Here is a 26504-nt window from a genome sequence, read left to right on the forward strand (position 1 = left end):
TCTTAGCCCCTGAATCGAGGACAAAGGGGCATGATCATTAAGAATATCTTAGGACGGGTGATTAAGTATGTACAACCTCAGCCTTCAAAGTTGATCGAGGAGATTGGTTACAAATACAGGCAACTCGTCCATACCGACATGCTCCTTGACTCCCAACCTCCGGCATTGCACCTCGCACCGTCGACGGGCCTTCCATTCCCTGCCGAGGACGACAATAACCGGGTACCCGACAAGGTCAGCATCGTTCAGCTTCCATGCGAACGAGCTATCGCGGTCATCCAGTATGGCATCCAGGACCCGCTCTGCTGGTCTTCCGTAGGCAGACAGTGCATCAAACACGTCTTCAGCATCGCCATCCAGGCCCTTTCCTGGTATGACGACGACTTCGTAAGGTGCAACCTCCCGTGGCCAGTTCAGGCCCTTCTCATCGGCTAGGTGATCGGCTATTGCGCCGATGATGCGAGTGACTCCGATCCCGTGGCAGCCCATCTGCATGGGCACACTGACGACCTCGTCCCCTTTCGACGCAACTGGTTGGGCTGGCCCGGAACTAGATCCCGATTCCGGAAGCATGTTCGATGGGATTGAGACTCTTGCGTCTAATGGCTCGGAGTAGCGCGTGCCTAGATGGAAGGTGTGACCAAGCTCTATGGCCTTCTGTACCTTAAGTGTCCCTGATGAGCACTGTGGGCATTTATCGCCTGTCCGGATTCTTAGCAGGTTAAGGGTTCCGCCATCCTTGTCGCTGTCCATGACTGTGGAGATGGAAGGAGGTGGCGTCTGGCCGAGGCCATCCGGCCATACTGGAATTCCCGGGCTTTGGTTCTTGATACTGTCGAGGAAGGATGACGGCAGGCGACAGTCGACGATGTTCACTAGCCGTATGCCGTCATCCTTTCGGCTGCTGATGACATCTACCCAATGTGGCAGGGGGTTCTCAATGCCGCCATCCAGGTCGGGAAACAGGGACTTCACGGTATAGATGTTGATGTCAGCGTCCGTATACTCTCTTGGGCCGCTGCCTGAAGCACCCTCGACACTCTCCGGATACCACACATTAATAAGCGTGGACCTGTCCTTCGTAATGCCTCTCCAAACATGGATCCGGCCACTCGCTTCATGCTTGCCTGAAGGGCGAGTTTCAGCCAGTTCATCGTTGATGATGTAGTCGCAGTCACTGCAGCTGACAACGTGATCCTCTCCGAGAGACGTGGGAAGGTGGTACTCGTGGCTCAAGTCGCCACCCATGTCCCCAGAGCTGGCCTTGGCAACGAGGATGGGAAGCTTGAGCGCGGCAAAGATCTCGACGTACGCTGCTCGAATTTGCTCGTACGTCTCGAGTGCAGAGGGTATCGTAGAGTCAAACGTATAGAGATCCTTCATGATGAATTCCCGGCCGCGGAGGAGGCCATGACGGGGACGGAATTCATCTCGATATTTCCGAGCTACGAATCAGAAATAGATAAGAACCAACCCTCGGAATCGTAACGTTTTTCAACTCACTGATTTGATACAACCTCAACGGAAGTTGCTTATAAGACTTCACTGCGCGCGATACAAGCGTCGTGATTTCTTCTTCGTGTGTTGGAGAGAGGAGGTAGGGCGACCCCTTCCGATCAACGAAGCGGAAAAGCTAGCAAGAACAGTCAGCCATGAAATAACTCGTTTGACCAGACCTAGGTCTGTCCATACCTCTGACGCTACATTCTTTAGACGGCCGCTCTTCTCCCAAAGTGATTCCGAGGAGATGGTCGAGAGGGAAAGCCTCGAAGCTCCTAGACACTCGTGAGCAGGCTAGCATCCCCAATAACACGCTTGCCAGCTTACCTAGGCTTTGCATATGCTGGTCGATGAGGTGCTGGATCTTGTCCTCAACACGGCGGCCTAGAGGAAGCATATGAAATATGCCCGAGTGTGACTGTTGATCAATGGTGAGCCAGTGTCTCTCAGGGGTTGATTGAACACCTCTAGACTGACCTGGCGCAGAAATCCAGCACGAATGAGTTTCGAATGAGCGTCTAAGCCATTAGCGATTGTCTGCAGGCACTGGAACCTATGGTCCTACCCTCATTCTCTCCTGCTGCAATACCTCCGCTCGGCGCCCATACGTTGGAGAGACGGGCACGCTTATCAACATGTATCCATCGATCCTTTTAGGCATTTAGTACTTACAACCTTATTCATCTCATAGGGTACGCTTACTTGTGTGAAAGGCTTACGCCTGGCCGAGGAGAGGATTACGATACAATGTCCTCCCAGGGCTTGGCGGACTGGCCCTCTGAGGCCGGCGGAAGGACAGCGAAACATTTTCCGACGTGTCAATAACCCCTACATAGCTATGGGACTCAGTGAGACACAGTAGGTAGCCGTAAATGTTGGTATTTTAAGCTGTTTGGCCAGGAATTGGTCGCCTTTCCCAATTCAATTGGGAACTTTTTGCAGCCTCGCAGCACTGGCGTTACTTCCAGTTCCACTCCAGTGGTGCTACCAGGTTTCAGGGGCTAACCTGGCGGCAATAGCCTTGCAGGTGCGGCTACACTCTAGCGGGACTCAGCGTGGGGCTGGCCGCCTTTGGCCCCGCCCTTTTTTTTCTCGAAAATTTCTTCGGCCAATGGATGCTTGGTGAATTTCTCTGTGGGTGAAGCTCAACCTCTGGGACCCCTTCTCTCTCTCTCCTCCTCTACACCAAGAGCAATCCAACTCTGGCCACTGCGGTAGTCATGGCGCCAACTAATCGCAAGGACAAAAAGCCCAAGTCGGCCAAACCTGGCTTTGACGAGGCCGCACTCAATAAGTCAATCGCCAAGCTCGACAAGACATTGGCAACGCCCAATGGCACTGGTCAGAATGATCAGAACGGGAAGAGGAAGAGGAAAGACACCCCTGCGGAAGCCCCAAAGTCCAAGAAGCGCCAAACAGTCGCCGCCGAGTCTGACTCGAAAAAGGAGAAGGGCAAGGCGAAGAGGGCCGGGAAACCATCGTCAGACAGCCTGCTGGAGGAGATAAAGGCACTTGGTGGGAACGAGGACGACCTGGCACTCATTGCGAATATCGACTCGGATGCCGAGGGGGGAGAGGATGAGCTACAAGAATTCGGAGTCGAAGGAGGCTTTGACGATACGCTCAAGAATGAGTTGGCCAAGTTCGCATCCAGCCTAGGATTCCAGAACGTGCGCAAGGACGACGATGTTGAGACCGAAGAGTCCGAAGAAGAGGCATCCGAGCCTGAGGACGAGATAAAACCATTGCCACTGCCGCCACCTACCCAAGACGAGTCTCGCAAAGGCAAGAACGCGGGGAGATTGGTAAGTAAGCATCTCGTCTGTTGGTTAGACAAATGGACGTGGGCTAACCATCCTTTTATTTTAGACATTTGATCCCCGACCAGACTGGCATGCCTTTAGCACCGAGCACCTGTCTGCTCCTATTTCCGATGACACCAAGCAGTACTCTGCCGCAATCGCGGGCCTGAAGGCGTACGCGCAGACACTCCTTGAAGAAGATGCAGCCATATACGGTTCAAAGCAGTCTTCTTCCTCCACGCAGAAGTTCATGTCGACTATCATGTCGTCTGGTACACTGTCGGATAAGGTGTCTGCGTTGACTCTGGGCATACAAGAGTCCCCGGTCCACACTATCAAGGCCTCGGAGAACCTGATCAATTTGGCGGGGAAGAAGAGTCGTGGCCAGGCAATCGCCGCTTTAGGAGCCCTGGTGGATCTTATGGGCAACGGCGTCGTCCTTCCCTCTGACAGGCGTCTGCGCCCTTTTCAGTCTCAGCCCGGCCTGATTGGCTCCCTGCAGCAAACCTCGACGCGCACCTGGGCAGTCGGACAGAGACTCCCAGGCAACGTGAGCAAGGCTCACCTGATCATGTGGGCGTACGAGAACTGGCTCAAGGACGCCTACTTCCGAATCATTCAGCTCCTCGAGGTCTGGTGTGGAGACGAAGTCGTCTACTCAAGGTCGAGGGCTCTAGACTTCGCCTTTGGGCTCCTCAAGGACAAGCCGGAGCAGGAAGCCAACCTGCTGAGACTCCTCGTCAACAAGCTTGGAGACCGAGAGCGAAAGATTGCGTCTCGAGCTTCACACTTGTTGCTGCAGTTGCTGAACGTGCACCCGGGAATGAAGGCCATTGTTGTTAAGACGGTGGAAGAAGAAGTCCTCCTTCGACCTGGTCAGAGTGTACGGTCAAAGTACTTTGCCATCAACACCCTGAATCAGACGATTCTCAGTTCCAAGGAGCCGGAAATCGCTGATAACCTTGTACGGATCTACTTTGAGATGTTCCTCTCGCTCCTAAAGACGGGTGCACTGGGTGGTATTGAGTCCTTTGAACTCGAGAAGAAGTCTAAAGTTGGATCGCGGCCGAAGTCAAGGAAGCAAAAGCCCGAGCCTGGTGTGCTTGGGAATGAACAAGAGACAACCCAGAAGCTCGTGTCGGCGGTGTTGACGGGGGTAAACCGAGCTATCCCTTTTACCATGACCGACGACTCGACGTTGGAGAAGCACCTCGATACGCTGTTCAGGATAACCCACTCTTCGAATTTCAATACGAGTATACAGGCCTTGATGCTCGTCCAACAGCTTGCCGCATCAAAGCAGCTGGCAGTTGAGAGATTCTACCGGACTCTTTACGAGTCTCTCCTGGACCCCCGTCTTATCACGTCTTCGAAGCAGGCACTGTATCTCAATCTTCTTTACCGAGCATTAAAGAACGACCTGGATGTCCGCAGGGTCAAGGCGTTCGTCAAACGAATGCTGCAGGTGATCAACCTTCATCAACCTTCCTTCGCGTGTGGCATCCTATTCCTTATTATGGAGCTAGACGCAACGTTCCCCGACCTGAAGACGTTGCTGAACGAGCCGGAGGAATACGACAGTGACGAGGAGGAGGTCTACAAGGACGTCGTCGACGGCGACGCCGAAAAGCCAGAGCCGGCTGCTGACGAGGCTCTTGCCGCGCAAAAGAGGAGTCAGCGAATGTATGATGGCCGGAAGAGGGATCCAGAGTACAGCAACGCGGACAAGAGTTGTCTCTGGGAAATTGTGAGTTTCCATGATCTTGTCCCTTGATTTTTTTTTTGGTCACCGAACCTCCAACTAACTTCTTCAGGTTCCTTTCCTCACTCACTTCCATCCCTCGGTCGGCGTATTTGCGGCGAGCCTCTTAGCGCGCCAAACGGGTCTCCCCAAACCAGATCTAGCGAATCATACCCTGATGCACTTCCTGGACAAATTCGTGTACCGGAGCCCGAAGGCGACCGAGACACAGCGCGGAGGCTCCATCATGCAGCCGGTGCTCGCGTCGGGCAGCGCGTCGATCATCGCGGTGCCCGGCAAGACGGGGGCCAGGCAGCAGGCGGCCGTCAACTCGGCGTCGTTCTGGAACCTCAGGCCCGAGCAGGTGGCGGCCGAGGACGTCTTCTTCCACAAGTACTTTGCGCAGGTCGGCAAGCCCGGCCAGGCCGCCAAGCCGAAGAAGGCCGAGGAGGGAGACGAGGAGGAGGACGAGGAGGCGGCCGAGGAGGAGATCTGGGGCGCCCTAGTCAACTCGCGGCCCGAGGTCGAGGGAGAGGAGGGTGACTCGGACATCGACATGGATGGCTTTGACAATGATGACGACGACGACGTCAGCTTGGATATGGGAAGTGATGACGATGTCTCTGGTGGGGAGATGGGCTTCGATGATGTCCCGAGTGGCGATGATGATGCCTTCGAGGGCATATTCGGAGAGTCTGATGAGGAGGCAGAGCCCGAGGACGAGGACGAGGACGATGCTGCCGATGATGATACTCCTGCCAATCGCAGGGCTAAGAGCAGGCAACACAAGAAGGAGATGAAGAGCCTGCCGACCTTTGCCTCCGCAGAGGATTATGCGGAGATGTTGGCAGGGGACGATGATTTGGACGATTAGGAGGGGATACGATGATGCGGGTGTGCTCTCGGTCCGCTTCTGGCTCTTTTAGAAGGCTCTAGGTAGGAGCGATAATGAAATTCATTTTTCAGTCCAGCTATGCTATCTAAGTACAGCAACAAGCCAGGTACTGAGCCATCGCGCACCACCATCCAGGGTATCTCGATCCTCGATTTGCCATTTATCCGCCACCCTGGGGGGTGTCACTCAAGTGTCGAACCATTCAAGGGGGTCGTTCTTGGTGAAGATGGCCCGGTACGAGAAGCCGCCGCCCGGCAGCTCCCGCTCCTCGGTGTGGATGCAGTGCAGTGTGGCCTGGTCGTCGGGCCCGGTGCTGAAGATCCGGAAGTGGACGTACGCCGGGCCGGAATCGGGCATCGCCGGCAGGCGCAGCTTGCCGAAGATGTGGATGCCGTAGGCGGAGATGCCCACCCGGACCTGCTCGAAGTCGGCGCTGGTGAAGGAGACCAGATCCGTGTTGCTCAGGTGAGCCTGTGAGGGGGGCGGTGGGTGAGAAAGGACCCCGGTGGAGGGGGATTGGGTGCAAGGGAAGACTCAAAGAGGTGCTTGGGGCAGGTTGCTTACCACGGCTGCGAAGTACTCGGGCTCATGCTCTTTTGCGCGGGTCCCAGTTTAGAATACGAACGTAAACTACTGGGAAAGGGGGCGTGCCATTGCTTGCTTACTGTTATGCTCGTGGCGGATATGGACCAGCTGCTTCCGCAGCTCGTGCTCAATCTGCTTGAACGCTCTAATCGATTCCTCCTTTGGCTCGTGGGGAGGGCCGAGGTGAACGGTCTCAGCTGTTGCCTGTTGTGCGAGTCAGCAAGGAAACAGACGCTCATGTTCAGATATAATGGCTGCGGTTACTGACCATTTCAAATTATGTTTCCGAGCACTGTCGGGACGTTCGATTTCTATGAAGTCTGAGGTTGAAACGTTTACAGATCAACTATGACGATGAAGGAGGGGATCATGAACTTTAACTGTCTGGAGACCCTGCTAGTATGCGGCCCGGCCTACGTAGGGGTGAAACCTGTTGCTGTACTACGCAGTACATACCGGTATGCAGTAACCTGATTTCTAGTTCCCGTTCGACCATGCGCCCCACCCACATCTACCAATCGACCACAGAGTCTAGATCAGGTTACACCTACCAGTCATTGAACAGGGTTTATTGACTCTGAGCGTTTGGAGTTGATGTTTGTTGGCTTGCTAGCTAGCCTGCGTTTCCACTTCGCCGACTTTAAATGTTGGCAATTCGACCCCTGGTCCGTGGCAAGACGAGGCCTATTCTACAATCCTATATCCAACCAGCACTGCCAGTACCAACCTCCTCTTCTTGCCCTGCTACCGCTGCAGTGGCAGTCCTCTGGTCCCTCAAACCAGACCTGGTCGAGACACCTACACCAAGGATGTCAGGGGGCAAAGTTGACTCCGCGCCAGGCTTGTACCAATCCACCAGCCTACGCTCCTCCCTCTCCTTGAGCCTCCTCTCCACAAATCCCTCTATGGCATTGACCTGCTCTGGTGGTAGCAGCTTCAGCCTGTCCATGATATCATGATATCTCCGCTTTCATTCTTGCAAATGGACTTTTTGTCCAGTATCTTCCAGTAAATGGCGTCAAATGCCCAAGTCCTCCGCGCCGCATACGTCAGCCAGAAGCGACCCGACTCCTAGCTCTCACGCATGCGGGTAGACGAGATCTCTGATTCCTTCAAGCGACCATCCTCGATAAATTGCTTCTCTTTTGCCTCGAGGCGCGGAGAAAAGTGTCCAATCTTGGCTCATATCTGGCTACCCAGGCGCCCAGGCCGCCTCCCAGTCGTCAGCAGCCTTGAGAAGCAGCCACCTGGCTGTACATGTACTCGAGCTTCTCCTCATCGATGTTGGGATTAAGTCCTGGGGATCTTCGTATCTAAAACCAGGTGTGTTCACGACGTCGACAACGTCGCCTGCATTCTCCACCCATTCCATGATGATGAGGGGCCCCCAGTCCGCCTGGGCTTTCCTCTTTCATGTCGTAGTGGAGGATGAAGGGCACTGGAATGGTGATGTTGCTCGTGACATAGCGCATAGCGGCAACCTCGGCCAGAACCCTCTCTTCAGCGTACTTGAAATACGCTGGCATGGGAGCGAATCATCGCCCCAGCACCATCAGCGAAGCGAATGCGATAGTAGACATTAAAAGCACCTCTTACGATCTCATGGTAGAGTTCCTTCACGTAAAGCTGCTTCTTGAACGTCTCGAATAGCTCTGTGCCGTAATCCTAGATGTCGTCGTCGTATTTCTCGAATAGGTAAGGTAGGCATCTCCGAAGACTAAGCGAGACAAAGTCTGGCTGCAAACTATGGCACATTTCCTTGATAGGGCCAAGCATCATGCCTTCTACCTGATCGGGCTGCTGGCAGAAAGTGGCAGGAGGAGAGGAAGAAGGGAAGAAGAGCCGAACGAAATGATCCGTGTGCTGGCCTTGCGTCTCCTTGACTCAATATTATATGGTCCTCTCACTTGAAAGCTTGACCAGTGGCATGTAGTTCTGTAGCCTGTTGCACATTCAACAGACCGTAACAAGTGGAGGAACACCTGGTCCCGATGAACCTAACGGGGCGTAGGCTCCAATTCCAGTTTGGGAACTTTACCAAACCTGGACTGCGCATTCGCTGTTTGCGCCAATTTGGTCTGGTACGGTGACTTACACGGAGCGGAGAATTTAAGGTGTGACACCCTCACCTAGGTGAGAGCGTTACATAACCCAGGTTGCAGCGAGATCGGTGGTGGAGCCCCGATCTCACCGCTGTGCCGAGGTTCAACAAAGATTTCATCTTGCCTCGTTGGAAAGCCCCGCGCCAAGTACATCAATTGCACCGAGCCCCGACCGCTTTTCCACAATTTGCACTGCTTCTAAGCAGCTGTCGCCAACCGGATCTCGGAGCGCGGGAGACACGACGCCCGGTGCATCCACCTGGAAGGTTGGGGGTTAGTCCAAAGACCCGAGTCACGGACAGCAGGATAGCCTCGTCGCCCTCGTCGCATAGCCTAGGCAAATTCTGGTAGGATCCACTCAAGGTCATCCTCATACATAAGGGCTCCCACCCCTGAGCTCAACAAAAATGTCGCTACCTCGGTTTTCTGTCCTCCAAGGAGTCCGCGCCATCCGTCGTCCTGTTCACCTTCACTCGTTGCGTCTTCCAGTCCAGAGAAGTCCAGTCCGTTTCCAGTCTACAACCACTGGTAAGGAGATACCCCTCCTTGATATTTTCAAGGGGCGACGACTAACAGCACGTACACAGCCACTGCAGACTCTACCGCCTCCGGCTCCAAAGAATCCTCATTCCTTCGCAGAGCAGCGTCCTTTTGTGGCGGCGCCCTCCTCTTCAGCGCCATCGGTTTCATCATGGCCACGGCTCCCGCCTACAAATCGGTGGGGCAGATCCTGTCCCCCACGACCGACGCGGAGTCACTCAAGGTGTTCGAGCCGGCGCATCCCGATTCCGAGGAGAAAGAGGAGTTTATAGACTCGCATCCCCTGGTGAAGTCGCTGCGCGCCGAACCCGACTTCACCGAGAGCCGCCCGCACATGAAGATCCCCGCGGCGTGGCGGACGCAGAACCTGACGGCCGGCACGCTGATGGGACCGGGCAAGGTGGCCGTACCGCCCTTCGCGTTCAACGAGAAAGGGGGCAAGAGCTACGTGCAGATATCTCATGTCGGGACCGATCTCTGCGGTCACGTCGGCATCATCCACGGCGGGTTCCTTGCCACCATGCTTGACGAGGGGCTGGCGAGGTGCTGCTTCGCCGCGCTGCCCCATAACATTGGCATGACGGCCAAACTGGAAGTTAACTATAAGGTGCCGGCCAAGGCGGATCAGTATCTGGTGCTGAGGGCGACGACGACCAAGGTCGAGGGTCGGAAAGCCTGGGTTGAAGGCCACATTGAGACACTACCTGCCACCGAGGATGAGCAGCCTACTGTGCTAGCTACGGCTAGTGCATTATACGTTTCGCCCAGGCAGGCATCGGTAAGCATTGACGGACCCGGGGCTGCTAGACGGAGCAGGTTAGCTAACTGTTACACAGATGATGGCGAAGGTATACCCGGTGACGTGAGAGGGGACATGCACGAGGCAGGTCCCATTGGAATTGAACTATCGAGTCGAGCGGCGTTGCCGACCTGATGATGCAATGCATGATAGAACATAGAGGAGTTTGGTGTTTGGAGGTCACAGATTTAGACTTTCTTCCTTGCCCAAGAAAGGGGTATTTTACATTGGTTGAAGGTGTCTTAGAACAAGCGCATGGTGCCGATGTCGATTATTTTTACCTGGGGCCATACGTCACATATATAGTTGAAGATAGCAACCTTGATAGACACTGCACATAAATAACAAGCCAGGCGCAAAGGCCCCCACTAAAACAATCCGCTGCTGCGATAAGCGATAAGCCCCGCGGCAGGCATAAGCCCCTGGAAACTTACTAACCAAATGACGACTTCTTGAGAAGCTCGAGCAACTGTTCTATCCTCCCTCACCTTGACCGGAATCGCAAGAAATGCAAAATGTACTCCCACACGCCCCCAGTCCCCCCTCCAAAATCTGGAAGCCATGAAACCAGCCGGATGAGCACGCCGGCATTAACACAGTCGCCGGCGACCTCCTCGCTACCAGAATCACAGGCCGAGCTTCCTGCGACGAGCACAAATTCTCACCTTGCGCAACCACAACCTATCCCAGACCCAGGTGATCAATGGCTGCCCAAATTTCTCGAGGATAAGTCGTCAGTTCTCCCCCCCAAAAAAAACACCTTCTCCCAAACCAACCGGGACCGGACCAAAAACTAACCCCAAACCAGCAAGCAAGACCTAGCCGACATCCTCTCCTCCCCGACCCTCCTCTCGGCCCTCGCCCACTCCCCGCAGACGATCCACCCGTCCCTGGCGGCCAGCCACGCGGCCCTGTGCTCGGCGCTGGCCGACAACATCGAGCTCGCGGCGCGCCTGCGCGAGCACGAGGCGCGCCTCGCGTCGGCGCGGGCGGCGACGCAGGGCCGGCTGCTGGCGACGCACGCGCTCGAGCGCGCCTGGCGCGCCAAGCAGGCCGACATGGATGTCGCGCTCGCGCCGTTCGCACCCGCCAGCCTGTACCAGCGCCTCGGGCAGGGCGTCGCCGAGCAGGAGGCCGTGTGCGCCGCGCTCGAGGAGAGCTTCCTCGATGGCGGCGGCGGCGGCGGTGGGGCGAATGGTGCGGGGCAGGGGGCAGGGGGTGGGGATGGAGATGGGGGTGGCGAGGCGACTGAGAGGGAGGTTGGGGAGTGGGTGAGGCGGTATAGGGAGGCGAAGAAGTTGTATTACCTGCGGCTGGAGAGGAAGCAGAGGTGGGATGAGGGACGGGTTGGGGGGTGGAGGTGATGTTGTTGTACGGCGAGTTTCTGTCCGGGATTCCCGGAGGGGAATGATATGGAATACACTTGAGACGTCCGGCTGGATGGTGAGGAAAAGGGGGGCCTTGGTTGGGAGTGCGCCAATGCGCCGACTATCAATCACAAGCGCGCAGGCCATATGCATCGCTAGGGCCTGGCGAGATGGGAACCAACTGCCAGGAGATGCGGAATACCTTGCCCTGGAGACTTACTACATATAGGTACGGCTAGATGATGGGCTTACCGGAGCTCATGGGAAGGGCTCACGTATGGAAATGCGTTTGATACTGGCGGGCCATATAAACGTCATTTCATTAAGGACTTGATTCTAATTCTGGAAACTAATACGCTTGAAATGTCAATGTGATATCAAGGTCTAGGCTGATTCAGTAGCTTCCTGTACGGACACTTGACCCAGTCCTGTCCGCAACCCCGGAAGCTGTTTGGGCGAGAACACTTGCCGCCCTAAATATGTATTGCTGCTGTTGAGGTTGGATGTCCTCCTTGCAGCGCAGAGCACTCGACTCTGTTATAGTGTAGATACTCCAATCCACTTCTTGAAGCATCACGGGTTTCCGGATCGGCCGACTCGTACCTCTAGACGGCGCATACCACCGTGGCTTCCTGACAAGGATCGGAGGCTGCGCACGACTATAATAGGCTGAACGGGCTCCTCTTCATCTCCGGACTTCGGGGGCTCATGGGCAGCGCGAACAGGTCCTCCTCGGTGTCGCCGTCACCGGTCGTGGCCGCAGGGGCGCCGGTCCCCAGGATCGCGTCCAGGGACGCGACGCTGTCGTTGCCTGCGTCGTGCGGAGCCTCGCGGCCGGGGAACATGGCGAACGACGATACTGCTACGTCTGAGGCGCCGGGGGAGAGTGACGTGATCTGGGGGTGCGGTGCTCGTGGTGCGGCTCTGACGGCTGCTATGTGGTTAGTGATTTTCTTTTCTCCTCTCTCTCGAATAAAAAGGGGCGCTTCCTCCCCCTCAACCACTCCCCTACTCCCATCTGAAGCAGCCCGTCACACCACCACTACTTTTCGGACTAAACTGTAGAGCATGGGACTAAGATGTGGCAACACCATACCTTGAGCAGCCGCAGCAAGCTCTACTGGACTCGTCGCCAACTTCAAGCCGCGGAGCTTCTCCCCTAGACGGCCGCCGATGGGCGACCGCGGGCTCGCGGGGCCCTGGACCTGCTGCTGGGGGATGTGAAGGCGGGTGGGCTGCGGCACGCCGTCGGTCGGGGGGAGGCCGAAGTGGTCGACGATCCATTGGCGTTCCTGCATCGCCATCTCGAGACCCACGCTCTCGCCGTTGGCCTTCATCTCGGCCGCGATCTCGGCCTGCAGCTCCTCCAGCCGCTTCTTCGCCCAGATGGTGTGCAGGACCCCTCGCTTGCCAACCGTGTCTCGGCCGCCCGTCAGCTCCTTGGGGAAGATGGCCGGCATGGGTTTCGTGCGCAGGGCGGCGAGAGCGTTGCCGGCGCCTCTCCGGGATATGCTGACAATCGCGGGGATCGCAGCCCCCGGGGGTAGGAGGAAGTATACCCGGCGACGAGCTTTGCCCTCCCCGTCGTTGTCGGCCTCTGCATCCCGCGTGGGGAGCACGGTGGCCTTCCCTTCCCATGATACCTCCCAGTCCCCGCTGTCAGATGTTGTCGTCTCGGCATCGCCGGTCGGGGCGGGCGCGGCGGGCGAGGTGTCCCATTCCACCATGAGGATTTTAGTACCATCGTTGCCCTTGCCCGCCTCGAACTCGAACCTCGATAGGGCAAGGGCGGACGACGGCGACGTCGGGGTCTCGACCACGTCCAGCTGCTCTTCGGAAGGCGCCGGAGCCGCGTTCGTATCCACCGCGGGCTCATCCGGTGCAGCCATAATCTGCAGAAAGGCCCGAGGAAGAGCGGCGAGGCGGGGTCTCTCGGGAATCGCTCGGGATCGAGTTACGCCGGATCGGCCGGCCCTATGGATTGCTTGGGGGCGAATCTGAAGAAAATGGGGGTATAATGCGCGCGGACCGACAGAGGCCTAGGTTTGGTTCAGGGCCGTCCGTCTCGGACACGGCGGGGAGACTAGGTAGTGCGAAACCGAACAAGCAAGGTTGGTTTGGCGTGCCCCTGAAGGAATGTGCAGACGCAGGAACGGGAATTTGGCGTCAGGTGGCCCAGGCCAGAGTTCAGGCAAGTAAGAAGCGAGGCAGATATTGGGGGGTCTCGATCTGCAGACAGACTCTGGCGGGAAGCGGATATAATGGGGCGGAGCTGCAAGGTAATATAAATGAGCTTTGGCAGTTCGACTAGGACTGGGCAGCTTTCAGGGGGATGGATGGTGGTCGCAACTGATAATCATGAAAATAATAAGCACCAAGCGCAGGGCTTCCAGGTCCCCAGCTCTTGGGACAGCATAGGTCTATTGACAAGCTATGTAACCAGGGCCAGGCGGCACGGGCAGCAGAACGGGAAGGCGGGAAAGCGCGCAGGCTGAGAGGTAGAGAGGTAGAGAGGTAGAGTGCAAAGATGGATGTCATGCCCAGAGATGATGATCGGAGGGGGGCAGGCTCCTTTCTCGCCAGTCACATCATATCGGCTTGGCGAGCGGCGCCCTTTGTTGTTCCCCCGTCCTCACAGGGTTCTGGGTTCTGGGCTCCTATGACGAGAATATTTGAAATCCAATCCAAATCAATGCACAGGCAATAATACTGGCTGAAAAGGGAATATCTTGGCCAATAATTGGGTCATCTGGTTGCAGGAAAGGCAAAGAGATAACCTAGAGAGGCAGAGCCAACTCTTTCTGGGATATGGGGCGCGCAACACTGATCAGGTTTAGCGCCCTTGCCGCTCTGTGTGGACACGCTCATGATATCTTGCATTATTGGCCTCTCAAACGGTCAGCGAGACCAAGTGCTGTGTACCTACCTACTTACTAGTATAAAGCTGAAGAGACGGTCAGATCGAGTCACGTGGGGGTTTCATCCGTTGACCCTTTGCCCGACTATCTATGCCGCGGACCCAAGCTTCTCAGATCTTGCTTCTACCTCTCTACGCATACAACCCGTTCGTTTTTGTAGCGTATCTGTGTTGATTTGATGTTTTGTATCCAGGTTCGGTATGAGACCAGCCAAAGGAGGTTAGTTTGGGCCTCAGGCGAAATGATACCTTGACCGTTCGGTCGATACGGTGCTTGACGGAACGAATTATGCAAATTTAGCATCGGATGTTAAAGCGGCGCTGCCCCTGCCTCAGGTACGTACCTAGCTTAGTCTGAATGCAAGACGGGTAAAATCTCTCCTCGGGTCAAGGGAGGGGTCCTTGTCGAAACATGGGCCAACGAGGAATGGGCTCGCGTACCCACCCCCCACAGTCTGTCTCTATAAATAGATTGGTTGCCGGTGTCTCGTGCGACTTAAATCCGCTAACGGAGCTTGGCATGCCACAACTTGGGTCCATACATAATCAAAGATGGCAGGTATGCAGCTTCATCGTGCAGATGGGTGCTCTCCAAAGCGATGCAGCAATCTTTATTGCCTTGCCAAACTGTCTGTTGGAACCAGGGTAGGAGTTTAAATTAGGCACACATACACATACACTTCATGGAAACTTTCCTGGTTCTGCCGACACATATCCTACTGCCACCGCTGGGTTCTGTTTCGTTGATACCGCTCGCTAGGTCGGGGAGGGTGGGTATGATTGCACGTTCCAGCTTCCCGGGATCCCGTCAAGTTCCAGCATATCTACCTATCTCAAGTACTATTCAAGGAATGTTCGGACTCCAATCCCCTAAGCTGTAGAACAGGCAGGGAACGGTCGGGCAGCACGTCTCGTCGCACAGGACTGGGTGATGCGGCGCCGGGGGAATCATGCAACCCGCCAGACGAACTTTTTGAGGCGGGAACTCGGGATGACAATCGTTGACCGCTCGTTTTTTGTGCCCAGTCCGCTAGTACCAGGTTCGAAGATGGAATATTCAGTGCCTGTGCGCAAAGGTTCGAAAGGCCAGAGGCTATTTGTCGCCGTCGTACATACATATGCGTGAGCGGGTTGCAACTAGCAGATGGGACGATGCGGCCACACCTTCTTCCTCGGAATGGTGGCGAATTGCAGACGGTAATTTTGGAAACATCGCATTCTTCCCCCCTTCCAAGGAGAAACTAGTGCCAGGCAGCTGCCACTATTACCTCCTCTCCTGGCCAAACCTCCAGCGAGATGGCATGGGTTTGCATGGTCGCAATGGCCGCCTCCTCTGTGCTTTGTGCTTTGAGCACGCACCTGTGGTGGCAAATACGCTCGTGGCGCTCTCGTCAGGAGAATCCTCTGGTTTCTCGTGAGGGGGTCGACCATTGATCTGTCCCGGCAGAGCAAAACTAGCCTGGGGCTCACCCTAGGTTCTTCACGACAGGATGATGTTCCAAGCCCATCTCTTCGATGAGGATGCAGAAGCAGCAAGCTTGAAGGTTTGAAACGGCAACGGCCGGCAGTGCATATTCGGACGGTTTCTCCTTTTTCTTCTCTTTCCATTCCATGTGACAATGGGATGAGGCTATGAGTAAAGTTTAAGGGATTTGAGAGAGGATCTGATCACATCACCTGTGGAGAGGGGTCATAGTGTCATACTCTTCGACAACCGTGAATCTTGGAGAGTTATAAGCAGCCTCCACCGGTCATCGGAGCCTAAGCAGCTTCATTCCATGGGGAAAACTAACCAAGGCCGGGGAAGAACCAAACCACAAAACAACCAAGAACAACGGGTGCCTTCTGTCCTAGCGCAGGCCGGCACCACGGGTCCGGGTGGCGCTTATCTCTCGTGGGCTTGGCATGATCGGAGCGGTGAGGTTTGGCATGAAGAACGGCAGAGACAACCGGGACTGGGACGGAATGCATCACCCCCCCATCGTCCTCACTTTTCAGCCGATAACGGTCCGGACTTCGGCAAAGCTGCCGACTCCCACGTGGCCTGTCGATCGCTTGGCCGAAGCATTTTGCGTCGCCCCTTTATACGGAGCAATGGATCCAACACCATTTGAGGTGCAGATTGTCTCGCCTGATATGCAACTCGGCCTGATATGCAACTCGGCCCGAGGCGGCGCCGAAGCTAGCTAGCTTGGAGCCGGTGGCGACAGCTCTGACTTTGGAGTTCTGAGTCCTGAGTCGTCCCTCTGAGATGTCCCGAGACGGTATCATTTCAACCTCATCAGCCATGCTTGGCGGGCAGGTTGATTGATAGACTCGAAGGGCTCGACCCTGAACCCTGGTAAGCCGTGGCTGGGATTAGGTTGTTTGGTAGGGACAAAATAAGCTTCAACACGGCGATGGAATTGGCGAGAAACCAAAATTCGGGTACGACGATCACACTATCATTCTTTAAATTCAACCGACTGTTACCTTTTGATATCGACGTCACAGATCAGTAGGGGCAGGTGAGGCTTATGAACTATTGCTCTGGACTCGGGCGGATTGCACATGCCGCCGAATTCTAGCAACCTTGGCGGGAGCCGGTCCGGGTCCAGCAGGCACCAAAAGGGTGGAAACAGGGGTACCCAGAAAAATAGAATAATACGACCAATCAGGAAACAGCCATCTTCAACCCCAGCACCAAAGAGACCGTGCGAAAAATGGCCGGAGTAGCGCCGCCACTCGTCCTGCAGAGAAGGTCAGCGTCAATTCTCGACCTTTTTCAACGCATGCGGCTAAATTGCACCAGGCCTCTCGCTTCTGTCATCATCACCCCGTCTAGAAGTCTACACAGGCTGATGTTTGAACTTTACAATGGCCAACTTCAATCACTCCAATTTGGGTCCCGTGGCCGTAACCCATCGGTCACACAGTGAGACATGACAAAGCAAGGAGTTAGCACGGTTTACGGCAAGATTCAACCATTGCGCCGTGTGGGCCATCGTACGGCGTTACCACATCTGCATTCGCTGCAACCCATGATCCGTACTCCGTCCTCCCTCTGCGCGCCACGATGTTGGCTGTGTCGTGTTGTCGTCCAACTTGATGGTTGATGCTCAAGTGACGACAGAGGACAGAGGAAGAACGTGCGTGCCTTTCCTTGCCAAGAGATATTTTGTCCGCGATCGACATTTGCTTGTAGATCCAGATTTAAAACAGGCATGGCCTGGGTTCTGTGGCTTGCTTCGGCCTCCGGCTCGCTAGTGAGCCCCGACTTTCCCCATCCCCCCCTTTTCCTATTCCTTGCTCGTGCTGGAGACGGGAGCGATCTCGAACTTGTCGAGTCGTGCACTCGCCTCCGCATGCCAATTCCGAATTCGTGGGGTCCAGACATGCGACATCCAGGCAGCAAAGGGATTGCATGATGAGGGCATCATCAGGTTGGGCTGCACTAGCTTGTCATAATAGCGATTGCACAGCCGCCCCGATTCACGAGAGGAGCAATCGCCTAACAAGTAGGCTAGCTCATGAAGGCTTAACGATACTGGCTTCATCACACAAGACTGCTGTGGGAGACTCGTTCGATAAATGGAGCAGGTGCCGGTCCAGGATAGTTCGGAATTCGAAGCAGATGATGTGGACAAGCACCTGCATCGATGGCCAACAGCCAGCCAACAACAGTGAAGACTCCAGATTGATCAATCACTTACTATGTACTGGTAATTACCACCTCAACAGCAACTGGCAAATGTGTTATTTCAAGCCCAGCGATAGGACAGCCCGGTTGGCATGAAACAGCCAGCGGAGAGATCGGCAGAGTGAATGCCGGGGTGGCATCTTGCCGCGGTCTTTCTTCCCTTATTTGCCCTGGAATGAATGATTAACCCATCTCCTCTTACCGCCTCCTTCCATTCGTTGCCACCTCAAGTCACGGAATGTCTCGTTGTCTCTGCGCACTACAGTGTGTGTACATGATCGAGTCGCTGTGGCTGATGCGAAGGCTGCGCAGTTCGCAGGGAAACTCTCTACTCGAATCGAAGGCCTCTTCAAGAGTCGAGGACACTATGGTGGGAGAATGGCTTCGTGGATGGTCCCCCATCTTTTCGGTGCTTTTGAATCTCATTTATTGGCCCCGGCTAAATTATGGGGTGCCCGCAGATGGCAGAGGGAAATGGGGGGCATGTACTGTCCGTGTAGCAGTACCTGGTCTTGGCATGGTCCTCGTGGCTGGCGGATAGCAAGTCACGGGCTGTTCTGGGAGAAGACGTAACATCCCGGACTGTGGGCCCAGTACTAGGAACGTCCATTTTCAGGGACGCTACCTACCCACCATGTAGCTAGGCAAATGATGCTACAAGCAGGGCCGATTTCATATGGGGAAAGCTGACGAGCCAGCGTCTTTGGGAGCACACCCCAATTAAATTGGGAGCACGCGACAGGGCAGTTGATAGCGAGATACACTAGCTCGGCGACGCTCGCCCCCAATTTGAAAGTACCACGGTCCACCCCCACTACCACTCCAGTGTATCTTTGCAACTAGCAGTCATGGTGGCTCTGGGTTTTGGTGGAGGCTCGTTGCTGTCCCACTATTACGCCGGCGAAACCGCCGTGGTCCATCCATGATCCATCACCTCCAAAATCACCGCGTCCATCCCGCAACCACCCAGACTGCCTCCCCGCCTTGAGTGCCTCCGTCCACTGCTCCATTCCGTCCGACGGGTCTTCCATCGACGACGCTTCTTTACACTCCTTCCCACTCCCCCCACCTTTCCAAAACAGACCAGAGCCCCGATCCCACCACTGTCAGCGTCCCTTACTATTGAACCATAGTGGCTGCTCCTGGGCCGGCCTCCCTCCATCCTCTTGCGGCAACTCTTTGCGGCAACCCTTTTGCCCAGCGCCCCGGCATTCAGAGGCCGTTTTCCCCCTCCCATCCATCGTCTGCACGAACGAGAGACCCGCGCGCTTCACTCGTTCCCTCCGAAATACCCAGTGCATCTCGCCCTTCGACTTTTCGATCCGTTGGCCTCTCCGTCCATCCCTTTACCGGCCGTCGCCGGGGATAGGTATAGGAGGCACGAGAAGGGTTGGAATTGAGAAATAAGCATCGGTTTGTTGCTTGCCTCGCCATCCTAGCAAACTCAATTCACCCAGCGAACAAAGCCGCGAGAGATACTCCCACCCCGGTCATCCGCCGCCTGTCGACCGCGCCTTGCCATCTTAATCAACCATTTCGACATCTGCTCGACTGGGAGTTTGGGATTCAGGGAGAGTGCGAGGATTGGTCTGCGTCTCTTGTCCGCTCACGGTCGCCGCCTTCCAACGTCGCCTTGCGCGTTCCGGCCACCGACTCCACGATATCCGGGTAGACGAGGAGTTTCGTTCGTGCCTCGGTGCATCTCCCTTTCCTGTCTCAGGACACCAGACATCAACCCGGACCCCGATGTTCCACCATGTGTGAGCACCAACTGACCCGCCTCGTCGAGATTACCAACTCCAAATCCCGGCCGGCCCCTTCACGATAGAGGGGAAGATATCGTATTGAACCCTCCGCAGGGTTGGTCCATCCTGCGCGGTGTCGTCTTCCCCGTGGGCTCTGCGGCTTCGTCGCCGTACCAGCGGCCAAAATGGATCCCCTCCACCTCACCGAGTTCGCCTCGGATCGCTATTTTGAGAAGCTATCACAACTGAGAGATGCCTCCGGAAGTCAGGAGGAAGGACATGCTGTTGAAGGCCCTTCATTACCACCTCAACCCCTACCGCAATCGACTTTCATCCTACCGCTCAGGGCATCACAAGGAGTGGAAGTAGAAGAGCCTGTTATTGTGAAGCCAGGTGACCAGAAACGCGAGAAGAGCCGATTTCTCAGTTTCCGATCTAAGCTTCTCCCTACAAAGTCTTCATCATCAACACCGACAATAGTAATACCAACACCACCACCGCCACCACCACCAGCAACAACAACAGCAACAACCACAGAACAAGCCGAATGGAGGACGTCCATAGCAGACTCTAACAGGCGAAGGTTCGTGTGCCTCTGTCCCTTTCGCCCTTTTCGTCCCATGTCGTCCTATGTTTATCTGACTGATTGAATGACATTAGCCTTGCGTTTGACGAACTATTCGTGCATCTTCCGAATGAGCTTCAAGTGCAAATCATAGCTTCACTTCCGTTGTCGGACATTTTGAACATCAGGCTCGCATCTAGATCTCTCCACGCGCTCATAACATTGAATGAGGCAACCATCGTCCGCTATCACTTGGACCACCACGTACCAGCCTACGCCAAGCGACTCTACCCAGCACCCGAGAATACACACCCCAGCTTCCATTATCTTTGTGGGATATGGCACCGACTGCATGTCGCTGCCAAGTTGGCTTACTTGATGTGCGAGTGGATCACGAAGGAAATATTTCTCAGGACAACGGAAGAAAAGAAGCAAGAGTTCGCTCCGCAACGGGAACGCATGCGGCGACGACTTATACCACTGCTCTTTACCGTCTACCATTTCTTCGAGACGTATCGCGATCTTCATCTGAAGCACATCGAGGAGAACGGCGGATATGGCCTACTCAAGGAACCCTACACCCTGAATCCAATCGAAGCGAAAATCATGAACATGTACGACGACCAGACCCTGCTCCGAGTGCACCAGGTCTTCCCACTCGTCATCTCCTCTTTTTGTCGACGGCTAAGGCCTCCGTCATATGTTGGCCGAGTCGAAGGAGCCCTCCGAGGTTATCTGAGGGAGAAGCCGCCGGACGATGTTCACGTCGCCATCCTCTGCATCGGCGGCCTGAGACAGGTCGAAAGATTTTGGGAAGTCAAAGGCTACAACGTCAGGAGAGCGGCCGTCGACACGTGGTATAGCTCGGTCGTTGAGCCGGAGGCGAAGAAGCGGCGAGGGCTGATGGGACTGGGGCGGAAAAAGTCGAGCATCGCAATTGGGAAACAAGCGGCGCATGACGGTGCCCAGGCCGGACGGCGCTCGTGGGATTCTGCTTCGCCGAACTCCAACAGCAACAACTTCATCTTCAATACGAGTCTCGCTGCTGGGATGCCGATGAGTTCACTAAACAAGGATCAGCTGAAGTCGCTACTGGCAGACTTGCCGATATTGCAGCAGATCTGGTTGACGACAGCGGAGGCCCTGATCCTCGACCGGAAGATCGTCGAGCGGCCGTCGGACATCAAGCGCAACGCACAGGTCATGCTGGAGCTGATCCGCGAGGAGGGAATTGAAGAGGAGGATGAGTGGTGGTACGGCACATCGGCCGCCGAATCCGTCCGTCCCAACCTCGAAGCCATCGAAGAAGACGCACTCGAATGAGAGAGCGTTCCGCCCAGGATCGAAACAACAGACAAGGGACCTCAGAAGGAGGATTCCTGTCCTCTCTCCGGCGTTCTTAACCAACTATATACTCTGCTACAACTACTTCACTATATTTTCTCGGCTGCTATTCTTCATGGAGCGAGGTTGGGGCAAACTGGCGTCTCCAAAGACGAGTTGGAACCACGCAAAGCTATTTTCTCATTTGTCGTTCTGGATCACCATTGAAAAGCATATGCAAGGCGTTACGGGGCGAAGGGGCGGGGGCCTTAGGCTGTGTCCAGCCAGGCTATCCATACCTAACATGGCGTGGGGGGACAAAGGTTCTCAGGGGAATTTTTATTATTTCAGGCTTTGGTTTCTGTGCTTGGGTGATGATACACCACTGCGTGTGCACCCGGGAGGGGAGTTGGGGATATCACACGCCCACCTACCCTCCCTATTCTATTTTTATTCATCCCCCTTTTTCTTTTCGGTTGTTCAAACCTTTCTGTGTAATGTGTGGCGTCTTGCATTTTCAAGGAGGGCCCCGCTTGTACGTCTGGTAAAGAGAGACAGCGCCTGCCTTCTTGACGGGATGGGATAGAATAGGTATTCCCGGGGGCAATAGGGCCCCTGCTTCACAAACGGAATGTTCGAACAAGCAAGAACAAGCAACAACCAGAAGTCTCTATTCGCATGTGAAACCACTTTGGATGTGTGGGTGATATGACAAGCCATCAAAACCGTCAGCCTACACAACAAGATGAGAACGATGCTACGGCGGTCCTTTTTGGAGAGAATAAGAACATTATGTGTTTTATGCCCAGCCCTGGCCTGTTTATTCTCCCTGACCAGGTGAGGTAGCGGAATGGAATCGAACTCCTCGACCAGTCCCATCTCCAGGGGACGGATTAGCTAGCCATTGCTATATAACTCGCTCGAAATGAAAACGCAACGCAACCCACGCCGTTCATTAGCCATTCCTGGTTCCCAGTTCCTAGTAGACTCCGCGATGAAGGATAAATCCCCCTCCCAAATCGTGTTCAAAGTATTACAGTCATATCTGTCGTTACCGTGAGTTGAGGATGGGACCACATTATATTTTCCTCCCATTCCAACCGCCCCCCCCCAAAAAAGGCTCCCCATCACGTAGGAAACCCCCCAAAATTCTCCGTGACCGTGAGATAGATAACCCCCCCTTCATGTTCTCATTCCTTACCGGCCCCGTCTCAGCGCCTGCCAACTCCATAGTACCGATCACTACCGCCCAGCGCGGAAGGGTCGAAGCTCGTCATGGCCGACTGAGCGAAGGCGGTGCCGGAATTGGACGAAGGGCGTGGCACGTTTGCGGCGTTCATGCTGTACGTGTTGTTGAGGCTCAGCGCGTTGTGGCCGCCCGAGCCGTCCAGGTTCGACGGGTCGAACATCCATTCCGTGTTCCCAAAGGACTGCAGATTCTGCACGCCCTGCTGCCCGGTCTGCACGCTCGAGTGGGCCGGGTTCGGCGTGCGCTGTTGGGCTGCGGTCGTGGTCCCGAAGGAGGGCGAGTGGCCCTGAGACAGGCTGTGTGTGCTTCCTGGGCGGTAGCCGCTCGACGCCGTCGTTCCAGACTGGCTCCTCTGGGTCGCAAACGCCTGGCTGTTAAGACCGGCTGATGAAGCCCTGTACGTGCCGTCGTTTGAAGTAAAGTTGTTGTTTGTTGACGAGCTGAACTGTGGTGACTGTTGAGCAGCGAATGATGTAGAGCCCGCCGAGGATGTCCCGAGTTGCTGCTGAAACCGCTGCTGTGAAGATACTTGCTGCTGCCCGCTCGCATACTGGGCCTGGCCTCCCGGGTACTGCTGACCGGTTGGGTACTGCTGCTGCTGCTGCTGTTGCTGCTGCTGCTGCTGAGTGGCCGCAGGGTATTGCTGGTTCTGGGATGAGGTCTGTGCTGATAGCTGTGGGCTGTGTTGCTGTGTCGAGAATTGTTGCTGGTGCTGCGGGGAGTACGACTGCCGTTGCTGGCCGTACTGGGAATTCGTTTGGCGATACTGGGAATAAGTGGTTTGCGATGCCCTTGAGGGCTGTTGCGTAGCTATAGGACCTGACGCCTGTGGCTTGGTTGTTTGTTGTTGCGGTATAGGAGACCTGCTTTGGCTTGCAGAGCTCTGCGAGTGCTGAGATTGCTGACTCTGCTGTTGCGGCCTTTGTCGCTGCTGCTGCTTCCGCTGCTGTTGCTGTTGCTGCAGACGGTTTGCCACGAGGTGCCTTGCGTCCACGCGGTTCGACGTGGGGATGACCTGAGGCTCTGACTCGGCCTGTTGTTCAAGCTGTGCTTGGAGTTGTGCCTCATAGTTCTCCATGGTCGGTGACTGTACTTCAAAATGACTGAGTTGGGGTGATTGAAGAGACATATTTTGATCAACAGACACAGACAGAGAATCATGGGCTGCGGGTTGGCTCAAGCCTTGTTGTGCTGGAGGTGATAAGGCTACCGGTTCAGGGGCGGCAGCAGCCGCCCTGGAAGCTTGATTTTGAACTTCACCAGTAGCTGTGGATTTCGGCTCCTTGCCTTTTCGTTGTCGTTTGGCTGGTGGAGGAGCTATGCTGGCTGTTGTGTCTGCTCCAGACTGGTCGAGTCGACTAGCAGCACCACTATTAGGCAGCGTGATGCCAGCTGCCTGAGGCACAACGGAACTTGTCGCAGTATCATTCACCAGCCGAGATTCTTCCGTGTTCTTAACGGTCTTTCTCTTCCTTTTTTGGGCCGTAGCAGTCAGGGCGTTGGCCTGCTTGGGTGTTGCTCCTGTTCCTGTAGGGAGGGCAAGGGCTGCTGGCGCCTGGTAGGTCTGGCCACCTAGTAAAGGTATATCCGGCGAAGGTGCACCTGCAACGGGTTGGACCCCGTTGACTGCTGGTTGAGGTTCGGATCCAACACCGACCGCCGTGTCACTAGGCCTTGGCTTGTTCTTTGATCCCTTGGGCCGGCCGGCCTTCCTTTTTGTCGGCGTTTCCGACGCTGAATTTACAGTCGGATTTGACCCGGAATTAACGGCAGTAAATGATTGGTTATTCTGGTTGGAAGGGGACATAGGGATGGCCTGCGTGGCTGGCGCCTGAGTGGCTGGCAAAGGTTGAGAAGCCTGTGATGGCTGCGACGGCTGCGACGTGTGAGATGTTGCATTCGGTATCTCGGAGGAAGCGGGCTCCTTGGGGCGGTTCTTGGACCCTTTTGGCCGCCCTCTGCGCTTCCCTTTTGGCGTGGCTTCAGCCTCGGAGCTTGGATTCGCACCAGGAAATGGAGCTGTCGTCAGGGGAGTGGCGGTTGTTGATGTGCCCGGACGCTGTGATGGTGGAGCGAGCCGAGGTGCTGGGCCCGCGTTCAAGGGCTGCTGGAACATTGCGGCGTCCTGGCCCTCCATCTCGGACTCTTCGCCATCGTCTGCCACGTCGACCCAGCTATCGTCTGCAACCATAGCAGCGGCCGACTGGGACTGGGCAGCGGTTGAGTGCCTGGTTTTCAGCGGACCTTTCTTGATTCCCTTGTCTTTTCTAACCTTGGTAGCCTTGCTTCCTTTCGGACGCCCTCGTTTTCGTTTCATCGACTCGGGAACCTCCAGTTCACGAAGTGGGGTCAACAGTCTTTGGCCTTCATTGTCAAGGTTCGGGAAGATCTCCGCGATCCATCCCACGAAGAGCCTTCCCGAACCGTTTGCTTCAGCGCTCTGTGGGAAAGACCCGTCGTCGACAGGGGGTGGGGCTCCTGGAATCCCGCCGAAGAAGGCCAATGCTTTGCATATCTGATCGACGACAAGAACAGGATGGAGGCTGCGTAGGAGAGTCAAGAGCCGGGCTTGCTCAGCCTTTGTCTGCACTGGATCAAGGGGCTGAGTACGGTTCGACCTAGAAGGGGGCGGCGGGGCCTGCGGAAGTTGCGAAGGCCGCATAGGTTGTGCATGTTGCGGCGTAGGTAAAGGGGGTGTTGGTTCTGTATCATCCGGAACGTGAACGAACCTCGTCCTCCTCAGCGACACATATCCGTTTTCGAATGCCTTCTTGGCAGCCAATGCAGTGCTTTCGCTGGTGCGCTTGGCTTGGGCATCGCGTTCGGTCGCCTCTCCCCTCCCGGTAACGTCCATATGTATGACGCTGAAGTTGCCCTTTCGTCCATCCGTCTTACCCTTCAGTTTGCTCGGGACGGGGTCGCGCACACGGCCGTCTCTGAAGACGCCGTTTACAGTATCGATCGCCTCCCTCTCTGCCGGTGCCAGGAGCCCAAAGCCTGCCGAATTTGTTGAAGCCGTGGCAGAGCTTGTGGTCGAAGGACGGCCATCCCTCGCCGGGCCTTTGTTGGACTGTCCGTTCGGCTTGGAAACAGGCACTGAGTTCGCCTCAGGAGCTGTGCTCGGCTTGCCAGCCGCAGGTTGGGGCCCGCCGCCTGTTTTGTTCACGGCCTCGGGGCCTGGATCCGACATCAAGTCAGCCGACGGAAACTCATCCCCTGATAATACTGGCAATAGCTTACTGGAACTAGTAGCCATTGCGGCGACCGGTTGTCATAGTCCTCTGCGATTTAAATCCTTTCCCTCTGGACGTTGCGCTCTGCAGGGTATATCGACTGGAATATACTCTACTGTCCAAATCCAACTCACATATCCGGCCGCGAAAAGCGCACGAACGGAGTGGGTAGGTGGATGTGGCAGGTCGAATCAGCTATAATGGGGCCGAATGACACAGGTTCCCCAGAAGCTGGCGATGTACGCCTTTGTTATTTTTTTGGTAATTGCTGCGTATCCTGGTTTCCTCGCTTCAAGCCCATGCAGGCCCTGACCTCCGCCACGCAGGGTGGTGCGAAATGGTGCGCGACAGATTCGAGTCAGCAACACGTATCCGAGTTGACTGGTGAAGGCGGTGGGTGTGGGGATGGTGAAGTTGGGACGAAGGAGGATTCACGTTTCCGAGGCGGTCTAGCATAGCACT

The 26504-nt window shown here is 55.6% G+C and overlaps 8 protein-coding genes across 8 annotated transcripts; 4 read left to right on the plus strand and 4 right to left on the minus strand.

Moving 5' to 3' along the window:
• Positions 1 to 84: 84 nt before the first annotated feature.
• On the minus strand, positions 85 to 1897 carry QBC33DRAFT_556329 (putative prolyl-tRNA synthetase; the record flags this gene model as incomplete). The annotated part of the gene is made up of 4 exons (XM_060429717.1): positions 85 to 1445; positions 1504 to 1633; positions 1693 to 1775; positions 1828 to 1897. The coding sequence occupies 4 exons, from the start codon at positions 1895 to 1897 to the stop codon at positions 85 to 87; spliced, it is 1644 nt and encodes a 547-aa protein (XP_060286120.1).
• A 714-nt stretch (positions 1898 to 2611) lies between these two features.
• Positions 2612 to 6145, plus strand: QBC33DRAFT_529547 (CBF/Mak21 family-domain-containing protein). The gene is made up of 3 exons (XM_060427154.1): positions 2612 to 3305; positions 3370 to 5049; positions 5117 to 6145. The coding sequence occupies exons 1-3, from the start codon at positions 2721 to 2723 to the stop codon at positions 5915 to 5917; spliced, it is 3066 nt and encodes a 1021-aa protein (XP_060286121.1). The 5' UTR covers positions 2612 to 2720; the 3' UTR covers positions 5918 to 6145.
• Positions 6125 to 7472, minus strand: QBC33DRAFT_556331 (uncharacterized protein; the record flags this gene model as incomplete). The annotated part of the gene is made up of 4 exons (XM_060429718.1): positions 6125 to 6409; positions 6503 to 6531; positions 6604 to 6727; positions 7326 to 7472. The coding sequence occupies 4 exons, from the start codon at positions 7470 to 7472 to the stop codon at positions 6125 to 6127; spliced, it is 585 nt and encodes a 194-aa protein (XP_060286122.1).
• Positions 7473 to 8730: 1258 nt separating this feature from the next.
• On the plus strand, positions 8731 to 10338 carry QBC33DRAFT_529553 (adenylyl-sulfate kinase). Its single transcript, XM_060427155.1, has 3 exons — positions 8731 to 9153; positions 9213 to 9943; positions 10002 to 10338. Exons 1-3 carry the CDS (start codon positions 9033 to 9035, stop codon positions 10029 to 10031), a joined length of 882 nt encoding a protein of 293 aa, XP_060286123.1. The 5' UTR covers positions 8731 to 9032; the 3' UTR covers positions 10032 to 10338.
• A 141-nt stretch (positions 10339 to 10479) lies between these two features.
• Positions 10480 to 11328, plus strand: QBC33DRAFT_512584 (uncharacterized protein; the record flags this gene model as incomplete). Its single annotated transcript, XM_060425919.1, has 2 exons — positions 10480 to 10697; positions 10773 to 11328. The coding sequence occupies 2 exons, from the start codon at positions 10480 to 10482 to the stop codon at positions 11326 to 11328; spliced, it is 774 nt and encodes a 257-aa protein (XP_060286124.1).
• Positions 11329 to 11737: 409 nt separating this feature from the next.
• QBC33DRAFT_305441 (uncharacterized protein) lies at positions 11738 to 13429 on the minus strand. The gene is made up of 2 exons (XM_060423432.1): positions 12428 to 13429; positions 11738 to 12262 (listed from the first exon to the last, which is right to left on the minus strand). The coding sequence occupies exons 1-2, from the start codon at positions 13218 to 13220 to the stop codon at positions 11991 to 11993; spliced, it is 1065 nt and encodes a 354-aa protein (XP_060286125.1). The 5' UTR covers positions 13221 to 13429; the 3' UTR covers positions 11738 to 11990.
• A 6082-nt stretch (positions 13430 to 19511) lies between these two features.
• QBC33DRAFT_305555 (F-box domain-containing protein) lies at positions 19512 to 21800 on the plus strand. The gene is made up of 2 exons (XM_060423434.1): positions 19512 to 20255; positions 20333 to 21800. Exons 1-2 carry the CDS (start codon positions 19858 to 19860, stop codon positions 21558 to 21560), a joined length of 1626 nt encoding a protein of 541 aa, XP_060286126.1. The 5' UTR covers positions 19512 to 19857; the 3' UTR covers positions 21561 to 21800.
• An 884-nt stretch (positions 21801 to 22684) lies between these two features.
• On the minus strand, positions 22685 to 26199 carry QBC33DRAFT_305475 (uncharacterized protein). The gene is made up of 2 exons (XM_060423433.1): positions 26050 to 26199; positions 22685 to 25986 (listed from the first exon to the last, which is right to left on the minus strand). Exons 1-2 carry the CDS (start codon positions 26063 to 26065, stop codon positions 22772 to 22774), a joined length of 3231 nt encoding a protein of 1076 aa, XP_060286127.1. The 5' UTR covers positions 26066 to 26199; the 3' UTR covers positions 22685 to 22771.
• Positions 26200 to 26504: the final 305 nt, after the last annotated feature.

Source organism: Phialemonium atrogriseum (genome assembly GCF_030411735.1).
Source record: "Phialemonium atrogriseum strain 8032-3 unplaced genomic scaffold QBC33scaffold_5, whole genome shotgun sequence".
NCBI lineage: Eukaryota > Fungi > Ascomycota > Sordariomycetes > Cephalothecales > Cephalothecaceae > Phialemonium > Phialemonium atrogriseum.

Coding starts and splice junctions, on each gene's coding strand:
- QBC33DRAFT_305441 (XM_060423432.1), bottom strand. CDS start 13,220: ATGGCTGCACCGGATGAGCCCGCGGTGGATACGAACGCGGCTCCGGCG. Junction 12,263..12,427: donor GCTTGCTGCGGCTGCTCAAG/GTATGGTGTTGC, acceptor ACCACATAGCAG/CCGTCAGAGCCGCACCACGA.
- QBC33DRAFT_529547 (XM_060427154.1), top strand. CDS start 2,721: ATGGCGCCAACTAATCGCAAGGACAAAAAGCCCAAGTCGGCCAAACCT. Junction 3,306..3,369: donor GCAAGAACGCGGGGAGATTG/GTAAGTAAGCAT, acceptor CTTTTATTTTAG/ACATTTGATCCCCGACCAGA. Junction 5,050..5,116: donor AGAGTTGTCTCTGGGAAATT/GTGAGTTTCCAT, acceptor TAACTTCTTCAG/GTTCCTTTCCTCACTCACTT.
- QBC33DRAFT_529553 (XM_060427155.1), top strand. CDS start 9,033: ATGTCGCTACCTCGGTTTTCTGTCCTCCAAGGAGTCCGCGCCATCCGT. Junction 9,154..9,212: donor TTTCCAGTCTACAACCACTG/GTAAGGAGATAC, acceptor GCACGTACACAG/CCACTGCAGACTCTACCGCC. Junction 9,944..10,001: donor TTTCGCCCAGGCAGGCATCG/GTAAGCATTGAC, acceptor ACTGTTACACAG/ATGATGGCGAAGGTATACCC.
- QBC33DRAFT_305555 (XM_060423434.1), top strand. CDS start 19,858: ATGGATCCCCTCCACCTCACCGAGTTCGCCTCGGATCGCTATTTTGAG. Junction 20,256..20,332: donor GCAGACTCTAACAGGCGAAG/GTTCGTGTGCCT, acceptor GAATGACATTAG/CCTTGCGTTTGACGAACTAT.